We start from the raw sequence: 23,118 nt of genomic DNA, 5'->3' as shown, positions 1-23,118 counted from the left end.
AGCTTAAAAATTAGTTGAATTATCCAAAAAGTGATTTAAAATGATTGAATTTTAAAGTTTTCAAGAAAAAATACATTTACATTATTTTGTCATAAAAAATGCCAAAGGTGTGAGATGTTCTCACAAAGAAAAGATTATTTGGAAAGTAAGTCCCCTCCCAGCTCGCTTGTAAAGCAAGTGGACTTACCGGGGTTCGGCTGTGTGGCTCATGATGCAGGGAAAGTCGAAAATCGCGCCACTGAGCTGTCGAGCCGCCGGAAAACTCAACTTGTTCCAAACGGGGGAGCCAACGAACCTGCTGAAACCATAAGGTAATGTTCAGAACCAGATCACCCCCATTGTGATCGTGTTCTGATTTTGTTCTTGTTTATATTTTGCATTTAAAGATGTCTTAGTGCAAATATTTAAGTACTGTAAAGTATATTTCATTTGATTTTACTGCTTACATTTACAATTTCCCAACATACTGACTGATTATCCATTTCCCAGCATGCATCAATAAACAGAAAATTATGTGCATGCAGTCCAGCGCATGGCCCTATGTTAAAAAAAAAGGTTTAATTTCAGGATAAAATGTAAATTATGGGTGAAATAAATATCAGGCATGAGGAATCAGTATCTTTTACCAAACTGACTCATAATGAAAATGTGACAAATTTTACTAATAAACTACAAAATAGCAAAAATTACCCAACACACAATGGAAAACCCCCATACACATCAGATATTATTAATAAAACAAGTGACTGTTAAAATAAAAATATTAAATGTAATACATGATCATAAATTAGAACAAAGATATACCTACCACCCTAACCCTTCAAAATATTTCCTAACCTGCACTATTTTCTCAAGTAATAAGTTCACTATATACATAGGACTATAGGAGTAAAAAATGAACAGCATGATGTAAAAAGACCTCCATATTACAATATATAAATGTATATAATATATTAAATACATATAAACAATACATTGTTAATATTATTAATATAAAGATACAGCATATTATCAGTCCCCAGGTCTAATTTTGAGGAAAGGAATGTATTACAAAGAATAAAAATATGAAATTAAATATATGTGAAATGTGTGCTTCTTTATTTATATATTGTTTTTTATTTGAATATCAAATTGTTATATATACAATTTTGGATGCCCAACTATGGATATTTATGGATATTTATTTATTTATTTATTTCTTCACATTCCTGAGCTATCTATCTGCAAGTAATGTAAAGTAATTTTCACAAATCCTCGAAAATCACAATGCAAAAAAAATTTGTGCCGCTGATTACTTTAAGATGTATTTCTCTACAATGCCTACAGCTAGAGGCAAAAAGGAATTTTTTTCAAAGCACTTTTACTGCTTGATCAGAAAGTATAAATACTTTAGTGTGCATAGTCTGGGTGACAATTCACGGTAAAGATAAATTATTCGACCTGAAATGTGTGCTTTAAAGTGCAATTTTGGAGCTAAATTCCACCCCCTCTATTCTACTGTCTACAGGGTTATGTTAGGTAGCAGACAATCTCATATTTGACAGCAGGATGATTAAATGTGGGGTTAAGAAGCAAGTAAGTATGAAGCCTAACCTTATGTTGGACACTAATAGAGGTCCACTGAGCTACTGAGCTATACAAGCCCAGAATCCAAGGGCACTCTGCCACAAGTGCCCCCCACATGCACCTATAATTTAGTTATCTGTTCTAGAGAAATTAAGGTTCAAGGTAGGGAAGCGGCAGTTTGATGGGCAGAGGTTTTTATGTTCTAATGATGCCATGCTAATGAAATTTTAGGGGTTTATACATCTATTCCCCATTTGCCCCTACATTTTCAGTTTCCTGCACCTCCTCATTCCAGAAAAATTGGGGTTCAAAGAACAGAAGCAAAAAGTGTAGCACAGTATTACAATTATAGTTTGGTGAAGGGTAGGTAAAAAATTAGGGGGCCCCACCCCAATGCTCCCTGCTAAGTGGCCCCTAGAGGTCCATAATTTGCATTTTTAATTTTAGGCTCCTAGGTGCACTTTCTGAAACAGCAACCCAAAATTTCAATTTCCACAAGTTTTTAAACTTGTAATCCCTATATCTTGAAATTCTGATTATTAGTAGCTATGAGAGTCCCCTGTGTACCCTAAAATTTTAAGTCATTACAACCAACAATTTAGGAGATCTGAAAGATTAATCAAGGTGAGATGTTAGGCTGCAGAATACAGACAAGCAGACTCTACACACACCTAACACACTGTGGGTGAAAACATTTCACAGGCAGTTTTTTTTTTGCCCATGAAATGGGCAGTGATGGGGGGGGGGGGGGGGCACTGGCTATCCTGTCCACCATCTTGCTATCACATGCACGATGGTCCTAAAGCATCACCACATTTTAACATTATATAAAGGATGACTTTCACCTTTTTTACAATAGAAAAATGTATTTTTTGGGGGGGCGACCCCTCCCCTTCTGTCTTTACTGCCATAGTGTTAAAGACTGAAGGGTAAATCTGCAGCCTCCTGGGGTATTTATGTCACATATCCCAGGTGACTGTGGGTTGCTTCTTTTGCACATTGGGAATGTATTATCAGGGGCTTTCATATAATGTAAAAAAAAATGCTCACTCTCACGCATGCACAATGAGATCAGCACTTGATGGAATAATGTGCATCGTAAAGAAGAGGGAAACTGAACAAGCGTTGGACTTACTGGGCTCCGTTTGTGGACAGACAAAAGTTTTGCATCATCCAGATATAGCGCTAGGGGATGACATATTAAGTTAGGCTGAATTCACATTGGCAGTAAGGTTACATTTGCTGCATTTACCTCTCACTTTCCTCTCACCAAGATCCATTGCTGCTTGAAAAACTGACCAGCAACTACTGCCTGGTACCAATTTCAGGTGTCTAGCAGTTGCCAAGTAGTCACTCAGGAGGGGTAAATGGCTTTTACCTGTGGCATAAATAACTAAGAGCACTAAATTTGCTGTGTCTTGCCCTGCCCCCTTTTTTACCAACCGGCTACAGCTTCCCAGTACCCGGCTGAAAAACATTTCTAGGGAGAACACTGATATATATATATTTTTATATATATATATATACTATACTATACTATACATATTGTTAACTAGCCAATACCTGCACAATATTATGTATGTGTTTACCTTAAAGTACAAGAAAAGCGAAAGATTAATAATGTTGGATAGATTACATGGATTAGAACCCATGTCAAGTTTTTATTGCTATCTGTGTCCCTGCTAGGAAAATCCATTCTCACTGGTAATTCGGATTATCATTGCTACAGAGACAGAAAGTGATGGAAAAGAGAAACTTTTGGAGTTTTATAGGAACAAAAACCGAGGGAAGTCTCCCAAAGGGTAACCTGTTTCAGTGACCATCCTCCAATAGGGTAATAATTTTATCTTCTCATTTACAGCTATGTCTCTTTGACATGAAGCGGAACTAAAGTTGTTGGTGAGTGGTGAGCTTGTGCGGTAATAAGAAAGTAAGCACAGCATACTTATAGCGCATACTTACCTTGTGCTGTTGCTCTGCATTTGTGACAGTTTCAGAACTTGTCATCGCTGCATCCTAGGGAGCTGCCATTTTTACCACTGGCTCCACCTGGACTTCCGTGGAGATCCTGTTCATTCATTGGATGATGTAATTATCAAAGCAAAAAGCATCTGCACATAGCTTAATATTAATGTAGAACTATAGGTTATTATTATATAAATATACTGTATGTCAGTATATGTATATACTGTTAAACACAACTGATTTAAGCAAAGCCAATCGCATAGTTTATCTCACCATTTGCAGCTTTTGACATGTTATATCTAAATAAATGATTGTGAATGGACCCTCCTCAACCTTAGGGTACCTAACCTTAGGGTACCTACTCTAATTTTCTTAAAGTGAAATCATTGCAGCACTGTCACCTTGTTTAGCACTGTAGCTGCTTGGACTACACTGTTGGGTAGTTACACACGTTGAGGATTGTCATTGCTAAGGACCCTCTTCTTTAATGCCAGTACAGACCAATCATGGCTAGCTCCCCACAGAAAAGGCAGAATGCATTTAAAAGGTAGCATGGGAGTATTTGAAAAAAAAAAATATGTGTCCCAACATGTGTACTTTAATATATTGCTTTTACATTAGGGATCTTTTAATATCAGTTATAACACATTTAAAGGAAGACTATTTTGTTTTTGTTTTTTTGCTATCGTGTTTTGTTAGCAAATAGTAAAACATTAAGGATTACAAAAATGCATGTAATAATTATTTCAATATATTAAGAATACATTTTTAAACTGCCTTTTAATTATAAAATAAAGTTAGCATTCCATTCATGTAGAAACATTAATTACAAACCAATAGCTTTCATGTGAAATGTTTAATTCAAGTGACAAGCGGAATCAAGAACTTTTCCCTAAAAATTAGCCATTCCAGCTTTAAGATTGCAACTTATTAAATAGGTCAACAGGCATGTTGGCAACAGTAAAGATTTGTATAATTGTCTTTTCTAAAAATCTGCATGAGATAAATCATAGTCAAATAATTTCAATCCTACTGCCCCCATGCCTGTGTTTTTAAATTCAAGTTTAAATCAAATAATTCTTCCCAGTAAACAATATACAGGTATTTTAGGAATGTTTATGTGTCTGAGCACCTTGTACAAAGCTATTTCAGCTTCCAGTAGTTTGCCAGCTATTGGATGTTGCTTCATCATATGTTGTTTAATAGTAGATCACTACAAAGACCTGAAAATCTTCTGCAGGTCAATTTCAGCACCAATTCATTTGACCTTCTGTCAATAACATTTGAGAGCTATTAGAAGGTCTACAGCACATTAGCTGGTGAAATGGCTCATCTCATGACATGGAAAGAGCTCTGATAAAACAAATGAGGTGTCAAAACAAGTGAATTTTCTTTCATAGATTTTTCATGTGTTTTTCTATATTGTGGATATTCAGATTGTCAGATTATTTTAATTCACAGTCCTTCAATCTGTACATACACCTTAGGGACACCACAGGGAGATTAAATAGTTATTTAAACCTGCTAGTTTACATTGGAAAACAGGTGTAATTTATTAGCAAATAATACAGAATAACTGAATATTTTGAATATGGGCTTGTAAAACTATCCCTACTCTCTGGTTTCAGCCAAAGGCCATCCAATACACTATTTGTTTTACTCCAATATTTATCTCAGCAATGTAAAAATAGCTCCAATCCCTACAGTGCTAGCAATGCTCAGGGTAGTTCACAAACTCATATTTTATATGATTTTCAACCTTATTCCAAAGGACAATTTATTCATTATTTTAAATTGTTGCAACCTAATTTCACAATCCTTCTTTTGGATTTAATAGAAAGTCTAACATATTCCACAGCATCAATACATTACTGGGTATTTTATCATGTTTGTAGTAATAGTAGAAAAAAAACAGAACCACCTAAAATACTAACTAAACACATCTCTGAAAAAAATGTAAATAAAAGTAAAATATGCTTAAAGATATCTAAAATTTACTTTAGGATAGAATTGAAAACGGTTACCATTGTCACTAGGACTGAGAGCTGGGCAAATTCAAAATGTTGAGTTCATAATCATATACTTACATTTTTATTCACACTTTTTTTTAACTATGAACTAAAGTAAACTATTAATGGACTAACATAGTCTAGCCCAGTATTTATTGACCTTATAACATGGGAGAAGCTTTGAAATAACTTTCAGGTCCCCAAAGAACCCCTGCTATAATTACTATATCCGCAACTCACAGTACATTAGTGTAGTGGTCAGTAGGAAGAATGCTTAATACAATGATGACTCATTGGTAGCTGTTAAGCTGACCTGAGAGCCACAAACATTGATCAAGGAACCCCTAGCAACCTCTGGAGTAACACTGTTCTAGCTCCCTTACACCAGTCCAATGGGTGTAGAAAATGTCCCAACATCAGTGAGCAGTGTGAGCGTGATAAATAAGCATTGGTGGTTAGTGAGATTAAAAAATAATAACATAGCACCTGTGATCAGTGGTAGAAGGAATAATGCCTTTTGTTATTGTAAATTACTAAGCAGATCAATTTTTAGGGCAGGGAGTCAGTTATCTGTAGTTATATTCTGATCACTCACTTACTCCCCCTGCAACTATTGCCAAAGCAGTAGACATTCAGAGCACTAAACTTGTGCAAATAACTCGTTCTTGTTATTCTTACTATATACAGTATTAGTTTTCATGCACTGAAATTACAACTAATAAACTAATTAAAGACAATATAATTAAAGACAAAAAAAGTTCAAAATTACCAAGTCTAAAAAAAATTGGACTAATATATATAGTTTATATTTGTATTTCAAATTGGTAAACTCCAGCTAAAATCATTTATGACACTTTATTACAATTTAAGTAAAATAATTATTTTAAATTAGGCTATGTATGCTATGTATGCAAGCTTCTAAAGTGGCAATGAAGCACAAAAAGAATTGCTAGTGGGAAGTGGTACTTTGTAGATCCCTCCTGAAGCTTCTTTTTTTTTTACTGCCTGAGGTTTATGTAATATGTAGTCTACACCATCAAGAGGAAAACCTTGTCATTGGATAATGCAATTATGTCATGCATGTGCAGGAGATGCATCATCACTGGCTACTCAACGGCTGAACAAGGAAGATGCTAAAAGCAGAAGAAGCATCAGATAAGATGGCAGTAGAAGTGACAGAATGACAAATGGAGATTCATCCACATTACAGCAAGTGTTTCAGCTTTCTGCTCCTTACAAATAAAATAAATACTTTAATACCACTCTTAAGGGTACCAGGTAACCTATATTTTTGATTCAACTTGTTCATCTCTTGCATTTTGCATTTGCATTTTTTTAGTAAATGTATAATTATTTATATGTGCCTTGCAATACAAGAACAGGGATAAATCCGTGCAATAATTATCCAAAAAGACTGTCCTTTTTTATTTGAATATAACCTACTTACAGCCAATATAATTTGCATGGTAATGCTGGTGTCAGTAAGGATGCTCCATGTGCTGTGTGGTTTTAAACTCCAGTAACATCTAATGAAATACTGAGGTCAAGGGCAGAACTGACATGATGAATGAACAACACTGGTCTGTGTTAGAAAAAAAAAACTTAATCCCTATAGACAAACCATTTAGACACATTCATGATAAGCAAATGACAAAGAAGTTAGAAGATCATCCTTGTGATTGGTGCAAACTATACCATGCTGCTACTTTACTTCTTCAACTAGCACCCTAATGGTGGTGGCACACTCCTCCAAAAAATCTGTGCTGTTTAACCCCTGCAGACCTTTGAACTTCGAGAAAGGTCGTGTTGATGACACAATTTTCCCAGCTGTCTTTCTGTCTTTGTCTATCTAGCTATAGACCAACAGCCTTTTCTATTTTGTAGTGTATTGATCTGTTGGCAGCAAAGGGCTGGATAATTAGCCAGGAATTAGGGTTTCTATTACAGCCAGGAGCTGCCCCAGCTGATTTATCACCTGAATAATTTACTGTGATTGAAAGGAAATTAAAATGAACTCCATTTGACAATTGTGCGCCTTTATGGGCTTTAGTGAAGACTCAAAAGCCAAATTAATTGTTGCTTAATAGTCTACCGAGAGTAAATATAAAAGAATTTTGTTTCTGTTCTCTGTCTCTAGCTTGCTATAGCATTTAAATAAAACCATTTACAGAGGGTTTAAAAACAAGACAAATGTATAACAGAGCAAAGCAGTTTACTTTGTGGTCAGTTAAAAAAAAATTATATATTTTTTGCAGACTTTATATATCTGAAATTATATTTTGTACATTTAGTAATATTTCAAATATTACTTTAAAATAAAGTCTAACTAAAGATCACAAATAAATACCCAGAAACAACTTCCTTTTGCAGGTGATCCCTTTAGACCAGACTGTCTGTACATTTTGCAATCATCTAAAATAGGAACCCCAGATTTCCCCTTTTTCCTAAATATGGCTATTACTGTGCCCCTAATAGTTAACATTATCATAGGATTCTTATTTCTTAAATGCATTAAAACACATTAAGACACTTAAGTTGAATTTAGACACATTAAATTGCAGTTTCTTCCGCTGGCTGGGGAAGACAAGAAATGCATTCGGTTCTATATACAGTATTTGCCACATCTTCTAATATTGGGAAAATAAAATGAAAATGAACAATGGGGTTTAGTAACTATACCATATTCATACCCTAACACTAGAATAAAAATCAATAACAGGAAAAAATCTTTACACGTATATTGGAGGAGTGTATCATCCGTAAACTGTTATCTAAAATTGTTTGATTTAAAGCAGGCCCTGGATAAATTCTTGGACAGGTTGGATTAAGGAGGAAGACTAAATGGCTTTAGGTTTATACCAGTGGCTGCGTACATCAATATGCTGAAATAAATTTAACACAATACAATATATATAAATTTATGATCACATTACAACCTATCATTAGGATGATTTTTTTGTAAAAAAAGCAGAAGTGATTATTAAGTGTAATGATGAGATAAAGCAATGATTTTAAATCTGTTCTGATGGAAAATTGCAGCTAGCTGTCTTGCTTACATGTCCCACTAATTACCGTTCACTTCTAGTAGGAGCTCTTTTATAATCTATAAAGGTCTACTGATGGGACAGGCCAATAACAAATGTTAGATCTTGGTCCTGAAGTCAGGGAAATCTCTGGTAACAAAGTTAAACCAACTTTTTATATATGCCAGTATTCCCCCCAGAGGTCCTTAAAGCTACGTACACACGTCCATTGGTTCTCGCCCGATAATGGGCTCAGGGCCGATATCGGGAGAGAGAATCTGGTGTGTGTACAGCGCCAGTCATCCATGGTCCGAACGACCATCCTGGCGCATCTACTGACGATGGTCAACTAACGATCCTAATGCAAGGGAAGGGGAAGAGCACGCAGCTGGGTGCCGCTCTGTGGCTCTCAATCTCCCCTCTGCAAGATACTTTCCAACGACTAATATTGCATGTGTGTATGTGGCTTAAGGATTCCTTGACCATGAGCAATTTGTGCCAATTATCTTTTTGGTAATCTGTAATGGTGACATTCTTCCCAATGGCCAGCAATGTAAAAGGAATTCTTCCCACTAACTACCGCACTAATGTACTGTGAGCTGTGGATATAATAATTATACCAGGGGTTCCCTGAAGACCCAAAAGTTTTTTCAAGGATTCCCCCATATTAAAAAGGGTTGAGAAAGGCTGCTGTACATTGTACAGGTATCATTTGTGAGCAATCCATGGTGATTCACTTTTGATTCAAATAACTGCCCCAGTAGCAGAGTTAATTTCTTTGTGTACTACTTATTGTATTGTCCCAGAAGGCCTTGCACACAAAGTAAGATTAATATGTTGCACAAACTATCGGCAGGTCACTTTTTCATTTTTACAAACAGCAAACTGTTCAGAATTTCTACTTTTTGTCTTCAGTGTAAGAGCTAGTTCATTAACAAGACATATTGTTACACAAAAAAAATGGCTAGTGAATCCTACCATCATAGTGACAAGAGCAGCTGAGAATGTGACCTGCTTCCTACTCCCAGCTCACATAAACACAGATTCAGACAGAGGCAAGTGAGGGCAGGCTCATGCAGTTTGATAGCAGCAGCCTGACAGCAGCAAGATTCTGCCAGAAATTACAGGGAAAAGCACATCTCTACAAGTTCTTAACCTGCAGACGGAGAATATCTGGATACGTTTTTCTTGATGTGACCAGAGCAGAGCTCTTCCCAGCTGCTATGTTACAGTAAAATTGACAATGTGCCTATTCCAGCAGCAAAATATTAATAGATATCATTTAACAACCATTTAGTTTTAGGCTTTCTTGATCAGAATAATTACTTGAGTATCACTAATAGCACATTTTCCACTATCACTAATAGCACAATATCCACTCATATAAAGTTTCTAGTATTTAATATCCACTGAGCATCTTAAATATGAACAGGATCACTTTATATCACCTTAGTTTACCACCCCCTTCAAACCTAATTTATTACATATTGTATCATTTTTGGTTACACAAAACAAGTTCTGACTCTGGTATTATGCTTCACCTACATTTTCTAAAAGTGTGTAAAATGTGGCAACATTTGCAAGCAATTATTTTAACTAATTGGTTGAAAAGATTTACTTTTAAAAGATTTATATTCCACAACTGTTTCTTTCAAGATGTATGAATAGTATGTGTAATCTAAACAGCTACACCAACCCAACCTAGTCTTTTGTAAATATGTATGAATGCTGTGTGCAACAGCTAAACCCAACCTAATGTTCTATTAAGATAAATTAATATCCGTTTTATCTTAAACATCTGTATTAGCTCAACCCACCTCAATGCCCTATTTAGTCAGAACAACTATACTAACTCAACCCAATCTATATTTTTTCTTAAAGTGCCACAATAGAAAGGTATACCAACCCAACACACACCTAACATTGTCCAAAGCTGGATGAAAAGCTAAAAAATGTAATTATATAATTATTGTTTACTGAAACAGTTTTAGCTTAGCTAGTAAAATATGTTCACACCAATGAGTAATATGTGCCATCATGCTAAGCAAGTATGTAGGGTATATTTAACGATTCTAAATTTTATCTTTGTTTAAAAAGTGTAACCGCCTGGATATGTTGGTTTTGTTTAGAGGTATCATACATGAAAAACTGGCAAATAATTTTTTGGTATAATTTTAATTTTGTGTATTAAAGATGAATTTGTATATTGTTATCTTAAATGAAAGTTATTAAAAATTATTGAAAGCCAAATAGTTTTATGGTAGATTTTGGGAAGTTATATTGGTGGTTTCTAGGTGAAAGCTATGAATGCTACAGGTCAATGTGGCACTACTCTTTGTAATTAAAACTTTATTTGATTTTCCTAATTGGACACTATGGGAGAAAAGTACACGCAAGGTCATCAAAAAACCCCTAGAAGTAATGATTAAAGCCAAGAACTATGAAAGGAACATTATGCTGCTATAGTATCAAGGAAATGTAATACATTGTAGGATAGCATGTACCAAACACTGTCTTTTGGTTTCAAACTCTTAAATATATTTAAACACTGGATTTCTTTTTATTTGGAAATCCTTATTGAGATTGCAAATTACTAAATTAGATTGTCACTTACTATAGATCAACAGCTATCCGCATTCCTCAAAAATAAATTAGATTTTGTGTCACTAATTTTAGGGGTTTTTTTGGATGGTATGACCTAGCAACATGACATTTGCTTATAGGACCACTTACAGGGAGTGATGTACATATCCTTATGTACAAAGTAAAATAATTGGCTGCCCTGCAACTGTTTAATCTCACCCCCCTCAACTCATTTTCACAATATAAAAACAGTTGATAGCCAGTAGCTGTCAGACTTCAAGTGTCAGTTTGGAACAAATTAGTAACGTAAATAAAATAAAAAGGAAAATCAACTTATGTCACTTTTCGTAGATTTAACCCACTAACTTTCAATGTGGCCATTGAAATATAAGAGCAATTGAAAAAATCATAGATACCATAAAGAATTTTTTTTTAATTTTGACTTTGTTATCCTATGGTGAAAAAAAATATTTTTTCCTCATTAAAACAATGTAAAAATTAAAAACCTTATATTGTATTATAAGTTAAAAGTTATTGTCAAGGTACAAAACCTATGCTGATACATCTAAATCTGTCCTGGCCATCTTGGCTTTAATGACTTTTGGTCATTATAGGATTAAAAGTTTTCATTTCATTTCAAGTCAAAAACCAAGTTCACTGTACAATTTTTAAGCCCTTTTTTGCATATCACTTGGTATTGTTACCGGTAAAAGTCATGTAATTAGGAAGTGTTTATAATATTATATTTATTTCATTTGTGGGTAGAATGGGAATAGTTAGAGCCTCTAGTAGGTTTTTTGTCATTTTCCTAATGTACCAAAACACACCAAAAAGGTACATGCAGTACTTTTGACATATGAGTGAGTTGCCTCGTGTAGTGCTGTACTGCAACACAAGTGCATTGACAAGGTGTGCTGGGGTGCCATTTAAAGAGGCCATTGCATCAAACTAACATAACAATGTAATAAAAAAAGTGTTACCATGTGCTTTGGTAATCTGCATGGCAATTTACATAATATTGCAGTTTGATTGGGGTCTAAAACCTCAAGTTTTGGTTGGAAGAACTTTCATTAAGACATTCTATTTACAGGAGTATTTAATCCCTAGAGTTCCTCTTTTTTTCAGTTTGGCTGGATTTGCACTTTAAATCAACACTGTTTTACGACTGATAGTATGGGATCATTTTAAAGAAGATTTTAAATGCAAGGCTGCATGTAAATTTATCAATTTAATCCATGTCGGTGATCTCTCCTAGGAACAAATCAAGTTGTTAATCTCATGGTTCCGCTTAACAAGATATATTGATGTCGCAATAAATGGAAAACATTTAACTATTAATTCTTCCATTTTACATTAACAGGCAGATGCAAAAAAAAGAATATGCTGTGGTGTGGAACAGTTAAATAGCAGGGCTACAAATCATCATCCAATGCTTCCCCCAGATTTCCTATAGCCAGCAAAAATCATGTAGAAAACTGTTGATAAAACTTCAAATCACATCTATCTTAGTTTAACAGAAACTGAACAAATAATAGAAAGGGTAAAGCTTGAATTAAAAAAAAAAAACACAATAAACCAAAAAATGTTAAAAAGAATATAAAATCTTTAAACTGGTTTGCCCAAAAAGTGAATGGGCTTGATTTACGTAATAAGTAGAAACTATTTGTATTTCAAGGAAAATGTTTTTGGAGCTTAATAACCACTCTGCTGACACCAAATATTACTCACGGACATTCTATTTTTGACTTTCTTTTATTTTTATCTTTTTTTATCCTATTTTTATCTTTTTCTATTTTTTTTTCCATAGCATGAGTATTCATAGTGAACTAACTTATTTACATAATATATATTTTTAACTACATTTCACGTTTCGCCAACAGTTTCTGCCACCCTCCATCTATTCCTGTAACTTTGCATATTAGAGACAGGAAGAAAAAAGAAATGGCAAGAGGTTGTTAGGTGCAATTTATGTGTATTTTAGGTGTTAATGATGTTGATTTGCTTAAGGAGTTTTAGGCTGTTAATATATCACTCAACAAACAACTACAGATTATGACTGTGCTAAAGATAGGAATAAGTCAAACAAGTGCATCCATGAATAAAAAATGTAAAACTTTGGACACATATCATAATATAAGGGTCTCATGTATTCCATATATACCTTAACTGCCCAGCTTTACCTGCAAACATCTCCAGTGCAGAATACTTTTCATCAAACCTCCTCTCTTCAGTCTATTTGATAGGTGACTATAAAACTAAATATCTGGTAGAGTTGTATTTCCTAAGTCTTCTCTCCTCCCCTAATATGCTGATTGGAAAATAAAGGAAGAAGCACAATAATGGGGTCATCCATGTTTTCTGTTCTCAAGAAAGCTAAGCTGACAAACACTATGCAAACTAACTGATTGGCTAAGATAAAGGACCTGATTTAATTAAGCTCCCCAAGGGTAGAGAAGAAACACTTTTATCAGTGAAGCTGGGTGATCCAGCAAACCTGGAATAGGTCTGGTGCAGGAATGAAAACATTTGTTAACAAATAGCCAATGACTTTTAAGAAATTCATTCCAGATTTGCTGGATCACCCAAATTCATAGATGAAAGTGTATCTTTTTTAGCCTTGAAGAGCTTTATTAAATCAGGCCCAAATACTTGGTTTAATGGTGTTCAATAAATATTTGCATTGCATTTCCTAAGTTGCCTTGAACACCTTAGACCAATAAAAACTCTGTTGCTGGTAAAACTCTAACGAAAACATACATCCAGTCTTGCAATGGGTCCCCCTCCCCACTGCAAGTTACCGTATTTTTTGCCGTATAAGACGCACTTTTTCTTCCCTAAAACTCGGGGGGAAAAGTTAGTGCGTCCTATACGACAAATGTGTTATAAAATAATTAAAATAATATACTCACCCGATACCCGATCCTGCGTGTGTCTCTGGCTGCATGGAGTGTGTCTCTTCTCTCCTCTGCCAGCATCGTGTCTTCTCCTGTCTGTAAAGCAGAGCGAAAGAAGCCGGCACAGCGCCACCTGCTGTTCCCTGTCCTAACTGCCGTACAGTGGAAAAGCACAGAGTGATCAGAAGGGGAATTTGAATGACACAGAGTGATCAGAAGGGAATTTTGAATGACACAGAGTGATCAGAAAGGGAATTTGAAAGGCACAGAGTGATCAGAAAGGGAATTTGAATGGCACATGAGTGATCAGAAGGGGAATAATCTTTCAGAATCTTTTTTTTCTAGATTTTCCTCCTTTAAAATTGGGTGCGTCTTATATTCCGGAGCGTCTTATACGGCGAAAAATACGGTAACTTTTCAGTTTGTTTGTTTGGGTTTAATATTCAAAAATCTTAAATTCCTAGTTCTGCTAAGACATGTGTTTCTCCTACTCTGCCTAGCACTCTGAAACATGGACAAGCCCTTGGTGTTTTCTTGTATAATGTATTGTACAGGGTGATGCCAAAGGTGCAACCGACAGGCAGAGTATACTGAACAGGTCTGAGAGTTACAGGGAGGGTTAGCTTGGAGATTAGTATCACAAGTATGGCTAGTGTAGGTTAGCATTGCATGTAAGTGAAAATGAGCTAGGATTACATGGAGGGTCACTATAAGGGACAGGGATACAGACTTTTGTGGGAATTTAGATTACAGGGTGTGTGGGTGAGGTCAATAGAGGCAAGGTTTAGGGTATTAGGAAATTGAAAACGTGTATTAGGTTTACAGGGAGGGTTAATTTGAGAGTAAAAGGGAGGACTAGACTGAAACTTAGGGTAACACAGAGAATTAACTTTAGGTTTGTGTTAAAAGACAGGTTTTAGGGTTACAAGGATAGCTATTGTAAGGGTTAGGGTAACAAAGAGGGCTTGTGTCATGATTACAGGGAAGGTTAAAATTACCAAAAGGGTTAGTATAACGATTACAAAACAGATTTGTAAAGAATTATGGATATGAGAAACGTTAGCATGAGGGTTACAGGGTGTACAGTAAAGGTTACTGGTAAAGTTATTGTAAGAGGGACCTTGAGGGAAAATGAATGATTCTCTGTCAACGTTAATCTTCCAATGCTCCTAGCTAATGTATCAGGTTGTGACATTTGTCGTAGGTTAAATTCTGCAAGGTTATTATTGCCTAATATGTACTCCACACTCACAATGCTTTATACTTTACACCAATATTTAGAAAGGAAAAAAGTGTTGCCAGTTAGTAAAAACAAATCCATGACACTGAAGATGTCAAATTACTTTTTGTTAAATACATATTGCCACTGATAAATACCTTCTTAAATAAAAAAAACTCTGTCCAGAAAACTTCCATTTTACGCTGCAGGATATGTTCCACCTCTGACAGAAAACTATTAGGATTCATTTGAATTCTAAGTACTTTCTCCAAAACTTTTTGGCAAAACCACTACATGTAACCTGAGATATTATCTACCTGACAACAGGAAGAATTATACAGAGTTTCCCTAAAATCTTAAACTACCTAAATTCCCTATGGATGTACCCAACTAATTGAAAATCAACATTTTCATCTACCCCTTAGTGAAAGATCATCTAATACAAATGTATACAGCCTGATTTTCATACTCCATTTTGGACACATCATCCTGCTAATTTCTCATCATCATAAAAGCAACCGTCACAATCGTACCCCTGAAGAAGCCGAAATGGCGAAACGCGTCAGGACAAACATTTGATTAAAACAGTTATTTTCTATATGCAAGCTGTGAATTGTATAGCATGAATATCTGAATCTTGTGATTATATTACAAAGTTCAGGATATATATATATGTATTTTGATGTAAATATGTACGATGCATATAAATGCATAATTAACCTTACTGCCTACTGAATCCCCGCCTCTTTTCTACATATCTTCATATACTATTTTAAATTAGCTAAGTTATGTTTATTATGTATCTGTAACGGTGTCATTTGTATGTTGACCTTTTTTTATCCTATTTTACATAACAGTTTTTGTCTTTTTAAAAGTAAAGTCAAAAGGTGTCAGCACTGGTTCAAAGTCTCCAGCATAATACCTGTTCTGGTTTGATGGGTTCTGTAGTTGTGAAGATGTCGGTGTAATGTTGCCTGTCAAACACCCGATCCAACACTTCTAACTGTTGCTGAGTGAATAGATCCCCTCTCATCTGCTTCCGAAGGAAATCCCTTCCTGGAAGTGAATGACCATTTGGTATGGGTGAATCTTGAATACCTGAAAAGAAAGAATGCTTAATTTAAATTACAACTCTAGAGAATATGACACTCAACTTTCTGTGAACAATAGTAAATGAATTAGGTATATTCCCTTTTGTACTCATAATCAATAATATAGATGTTTATCTTTGTGAGAAATGTTTTATTGTATTGGCCAATATGTTTAAAGGTTTAACCAACCCAAAACTAGAGCATTAGATTACACGTCTTTCAATGTTTTCATTTGTTCTTTCTTTGGGAAATATTGAAACTGGACTTTCGAAAGATTTAAATCCCCCCGTAAATTAAGTTTTTCATGGAACGATAATTAGAACTGTGAGCATTACCAGAGTTCTTAAGAGATGGATGTCAGTATATGTCACCTATGGCTTGCATATTATTTTGAACCAAAACCTTCAGCAAAACTGCCATATATGACACAAGATTATAGTGTTGTAGAGAAGACTAAGGCTACGTGCACACATCAGATGATTCTTGTCCGATTATCACTTCAGGGCTAGTATTTGACGAGAATCTGACGTGTGTACAGCGCTTGTCCGACGTTGTTCATTGACCCGTTCTGGCGGATCTATGTATGACGAATTACTACAAAACAGCGCCATTCTGCTCTCTATAGAGCAGAATGGCGCTGTATGTATAGCACTTGTGTCTGCATCTTTAAGTCTTTTGTCATTGGAAAGGTTTGGGAAAGTTTGTTTCCAACGACAAACGCCTATTGTGTGTACGCAGCCTTAAACAAAGTAGGACTCCTTTTTACTTTGGAAAAGGTAAATTGCCTGTGCCAAATTATTAGCAGTAGATAATGTATTGTTTTGGCCCTTACCAATAAAAAATTACCTTAACTGAGAGCTACCAGAAAGTTTGAGCTCTTGATACTACAGATAACTTTTCAAAACGTGACATGTCCTAATGTCAAAATGTGTGTCTTCAATCAACGGCACTTTGAAGTCAAAATATGTATAGGTATACAACCTACAAACCAAAATCTCAGCAACTCCTTATGGGTAAAATAAAATATCATTAAATTTAGCAGGGAACTGAAGAAAATCGTTTACTGAAATATATGTTTGCATAGTTTTACAAACCCATGTTCTTTTTTTCCCACTGGTTTGGGAAAAAGTTTATTATTTTTATTTTCCCCTTAACTTAAGTGCGTAGGATGCAAACATAGATTTACTGAGCTGGTATAAGTCATACACCCTGTGACATATCCACCCACTCCTTCACAGGATTTAAATCACCATGGAAAATTCACTTGCTTTATCATATAATACATTTTGACAAAGTATATATGCACGTCTTTTGTGGTTTGACATCATTTTTGAATGACAGAAATGAAATGTGAAAGTACTTTAGACAGTTTCACTTCTCCTGTTTTGAACAGCTCGAGGGATCATTGTTAATTCTGCCAAGATCTTTTATGCTAGGGGATTCCCTCTAAAATAACAAGCAACTATATTTGTGTAATCATTTGTATTTTTTTTTACCTATATGTAAAAAAAAACATATAAAGGTGGAGTGATCAAAACTGCTATTGTACTATTCACATAAAACAATTTCCTAGTCAATAAAAAGTCAATAAATTCCAACAAAATGTAATAGAAATGCATAAATCTATGATTGATAAGATAAAATACATGCAAAACCCCACCCAAAATAGAGGAGCATGTATATAAAGCAATGTGTAAAAATTTGGAAACCATTCAAAATAGGTCCTGTGACACCTTTTTCATGTCCAGGAGATGATGAACAGTAAACAAATGTGTTTCAAATGCTTATTATATATATTGTAGCTGGTGCTGTAAATGCTGCAGTTATGTATTACATTAAGAATTGCTATAATCTGCCAAGAGCTAAACTGCTTACTGTGCAATAACTGCAAACTGGTTATTTACTAATTATTTTAATGTTTCCTAAAGTCTATGTATAGACGTTTTTTAAATTATTTTGGGACAGAAAAGAAAATATATAGCAAGAAATGTATCTAATTTTCAATCTCAGAAGAACTGCAGGAAATAGGAGCATGCCTCTCCAAAGACATAGTATGTCGCCTCTTAGACAAATATCATTGGAACAGGTACCCCAAATAAAAGATTTAACTTTCCTTTTTTTCCTGCATCAATTTAAACCTGGTAACATTAAATAAATACAGTATATACACACATGTATATAAATATATATATATATATATATATATATATAAATATCTGCATCTATGTGATAAGACTAAAAACAATCTAGTTATGTAGTCGAATGTTCTGAAATTAAATAAAACTTGCATTCATATTCTGTTGCCATTTGGATAATTTCTTCACATCAGATTACCAATCATAAAGTATTGGCAACATAAATTTGCAAACAATCTGGACCATATGATTGATACCTATAAAAGTGTATACAAAATATTAACTTTTTATATGTGTATATATTTCCAGTATTGAAAACCTGAACATCTTGAAATATGCAATTAGTACCAAAGGAAAAATCCTATAAATTAAAAATTTTACTTGTGAATCCAAACAGAACTAAAACAGGACTGTCTGAAATGCCATGATAATTTGTAATTAGTGAAATTACTTTTGTAATTAGGACTTTCCTCTGTGTATTATGCTCTACGTGCTTGGATCTGCAACTATGGTAAAAAATGTATTACTGCAGTTATGTAGCATCTGTTTCTTGTGTAAAATATGTATATCTGCTTGATTGCGCGTTCCCTGTATAAAGATCCTGATCCAGATAAATGTGATTATATTCCCATTCTCACAAAATTAAAGAAATAGTAAACACAGAAAAACTGAATTGTCTAATTACATTCTTTATAAATATTGTTTGTTAACTATATGCCCTTTATGAAGCTTGAGTGTTTTACTTTGGTATTAGATCTGGCATCTAAATGGGTTACTATTAATTTGGCCACCGTTAAACTAAGACTTCACAATAGTATTTCTGATGAAAAAGTGTTTTTCTATGACAACAAGAACACACAGGCAAGAAAAAAGTTGCAAGATTTAAAAGCAACTTTTATATCAGATTTTTATGTGCAAATCTCCTTGCTAATACAATACAGCCAAATAAATCACGGTAATTGTTATTTTTTGCTGTGGTTATTTTAAAACCCAGTCTGATGTTCCTATATGTTTTCCTCAAGCAATGTTTTTGTTTACCAAATACAAAATACACATATCAACATCATGATGGTAGGCACTTGTGTTACATTTTTGCTACTGTGACAATTTTCAGAATGTTATGATACCTCATACATTGAGCATACCTAATTTTTTTAATTCAGTGATTTAACAATAATGAACCTGAACAATTGTGTTCCCTAGGTATTGTATACACAATTTGCTTCTGGCATTATGTCTATGACAATTTCCAAAAGACTACTAAACACATGAGTGTTTAAAAAATGATTTAACACAATGAAGATGAATATATTTATTCCCCAAAATAATAATTGCAGGGAAATCATCCTTAAGCAGGTTGTTAAATAATGCTCAGATCCAGCCAGTACAAATGCTACGACTAAATGTAGAATGGAAATAAATATTTGAAAAGAAAAAGGGAAACAGTTGTTCACTTATAGGACCCTTAAACGTTTATATGTCTGTCAAGCCTGATATCAAGACCAAAGTGTAAAGAGCAGGTTCTTTTAGGCAGGAATTTTTCTCTCAGTGTGTAGTTTTTATTTTTGTAGTGTTTATTCATGTGTTTAGAATTTAACGTAAGATAGAGAAAAATTACTTTTTAACATAAATTGTTATGCTAGATAAATGCTCTAGACATAGTATTCCTAATAACACCATACCTGTAATTTACAAAGTTTAGTGCACAATAACAAATGAATAAAAGAAACAAAAAAGGTATATTTAAAGAATTCTAATTTTTCCGACACGTTTGACCCAAAGTGGTAGGTTAACCATCTAATCACTTTGATGTAAAATGACTCCCTATTGTACATCTTTACCACTTTAGTTATAATATCCTACTAATGAGTTCAATCAATAACATACGGATCACTCTATCTTTCTCTGATTTTCAACATCAGGTGTAGTCAATATACATCATTGTTTTCATCCTTCTACCTTGTGTAACCTTTTAACTTATATTGGACTGATCTATTAATTACAGTAAGTCTTTTAATAGATATCCATATTGATGTGAAAGACAGCCCTGTTAATAACCTTTGGCATACATATTGATGTATTAGATAACCTTGGTAAAACCTTTGACTACACAAGTAACTACATTTGACTTTATTACATGCCCTTTTCTTTTCAGCACATTAAAACTCAAGTCTCTCTATCCTCTGAGGAAGCCACTTTTGGCGAAACGCGTTGGAAAAATTGAGACAGAATTCTTTGAGTAGACTTTTTTCGTTTCTTTTATTAATTTGTTATTGTGCACTAAAATTTGTAAATTACATATTTGGTGTTAGTAATAATACTATGTCTAGAGCATTTATCTAGCATACCAACTTATGTCAAAAAGTAATTTTTCTTTATCTTACTTTATATTCACATGACATGAAGAAACGCAACTATACACTGAGAAAAAACTCCTGCCTAAAAGAGCCTGCTTTTCTCCTCTTTACACTTTGCGAGTGGAAATAAATACCCACCTAATTTTATATGATCTACCTCATAGATTCAATTAGACAAACATCCAACATAGCAACTCTGCTACACTTTCAGCGTGTATCAAAGATACAAGAATATTGGTACCCATACACATGTCAGTCACCCAATACCACCATTTGACCATGTGATTACTATGATAAAACAATATAACAACAAAAAAGACACACATACCCTAAAATATAAAACAAAATGACTAGTAGTTACATATTTTTTACCATGTTTTTAAAAAAAAGGAAAGTTTTAAAAACCAGCTATTTTATTAAAAAAATATGTGAAACATTACATTACATTACATTTTTAGATATTGTTAAAGGTAGTCGGAGACTCTTCAGATAAGTTTACAGCAGCACATCATCAGGTGATAGATAGAAACGTAAACTGAAAGGAGAAATGTAAGGTCTTTATAAAGAGTCACAGAAGCTATGTTATATTTTTATATAGCTATATTACATTTTTAAAACTAAATTGTAAAGCCATCATTATTTTCCAGAAAGCTTTCATTGCCCAAATACTAAAATAGACTCATGTTATTATTATTTATAGTTACGCTATGTATTTTGGTGATGATTTCAAGAAATGACTTTCTCTGGTTATCGGTTTAAATCAACATTTAACACACTATTAACTCACTACAACATACATATGAACATTAAATCATCCTAAGGACACCTCACATGTTGAAAGACTCTAATACCAATAGTCTCCAACTATATTACTTTGAGCCTCAGATAATTGCTTTACTTCACAGGAATGTGCCAACTAATTAAGACGGATGCTACCTATGTCGCTTAGAACCTTAAAAAAAGAAATGAATTATTGCTAAGAGCAAAAAGGGTATTTTGGAATGAGGTGCTATTTAATAGGAGTAATTTGCTTTAACTGTGTCCTGAGATGTTGTAAGATCTTCTTCCATCACGGTAATAATTATACAATGGTTTATGTGTATGTGTCAGATTTTTCTATTTTCTACAAAATAAGAAATACACCGTGAAAAAGTAGGCTTGTGAAGCTATATAAGATATGTGATAATGGTTGTTGGTTTATTTTATATACATATTTTCACAAACTACATACCATATATATAAAAAGGTACTTGATAGTTTTTATCACTGGTATAAAATATCTTTTTACCTGTAAATATTTAATACAGGTTGTATAAATAGCACTGGGTATCCAAGTCATGCTGGGCTTCCTTACTGAAAAGCCCAGCATCACTTGTATGTTTTCTGGTACTACCTAAGCCATTCCTCTCTTTGCTAACAATGAAACAAGGGAATTAGTCATCACGTTTGACTCATTTAGGTATCTTTTTTGGACAACATGTTTTTGATTGTGCTTGATGCAGAAGTTTCTGGTGGCAAATAGGAAAAAGGAAACATTCATAGTCTCTCTATCTTCACTTTATACATAGATGTTTCTGATTGAACCTATAAAAATCCAAAGAGACTACTGGACAAGCATTTCTTTTAGCAGAAAATCTGCAATGATAGTCCCTACATTTTTCTCATGCCAAGTTCTGTATTGGGCAACTCCAGCCTACTCCATTTTAATCATTCAGGCAATCTCATTTCTGATACATTGTTATTTTTACAACAACCAAACTTCATTTGGTTTTTCCTAACCCTTGCAGCCAGACTGTGCAGAGCTTTAAACATTCATCTGGACAGAAAAATTAACTTTTGCAACTCTCAGATACACAGACTTTAAAATTAGACCCCTCTACATGTAATTCTACTTGGGGACTAGTAGAGGAAATTCACAGTGTGAGTGATTTGTTTGAATGATCAAACACCCTGATTGCAAGGCAAGAATATACATACACTTTGTGGTACAATATTAGCAAAAACAGAAACCAAGCCCCCTGGACACCAGCACAATTACATTTTTAAAAAGTTTCCCACCTGCAAAATTTTCACTGGTCTCCGCAAAATTGTGAATTCTATGTAATCAATCAATTCTTGGTTAGAATAGATATAAATGGAAGTGTTTGCTCCTCTGGCAGAATAGGAATGGCTCTGTTTGCATCATTTACTTGCATTCTGGTGTACATGGTCAGCATAACTGACAAACTAAACCTACAGTAAGTTCAGAGGGGCATTTCCTAACTACACGGTTAATT

General features: G+C 34.2%; 1 protein-coding gene across 3 annotated transcripts in view; it reads right to left on the bottom strand.

The window, feature by feature from the left end:
• The window catches only part of PAX5 (paired box 5), a 157,256-nt gene that overhangs the window by 47,587 nt on the left and 86,551 nt on the right, over window positions 1-23,118 (bottom strand). For 2 of the 3 annotated variants that reach the window (XM_072404536.1, XM_072404537.1), the window contains exons 6-7: window positions 16,182-16,357; window positions 188-298 (exon numbers count right to left, since the gene is read on the bottom strand). In XM_072404536.1, the coding sequence (XP_072260637.1) occupies window positions 188-298; window positions 16,182-16,357 (287 nt within the window). The remainder of the gene's footprint in view (window positions 1-187; window positions 299-16,181; window positions 16,358-23,118) is intronic. The other variant, XM_072404538.1, reaches the window with a different exon arrangement.

The sequence above is a fragment of the Pyxicephalus adspersus genome, chromosome 3 (genome assembly GCF_032062135.1).
Source record: "Pyxicephalus adspersus chromosome 3, UCB_Pads_2.0, whole genome shotgun sequence".
Classification (NCBI taxonomy): domain Eukaryota; kingdom Metazoa; phylum Chordata; class Amphibia; order Anura; family Pyxicephalidae; genus Pyxicephalus; species Pyxicephalus adspersus.
Note: the sequence above shows the minus strand (reverse complement) of the source record. Positions and strands in the feature narration are given on the sequence as shown.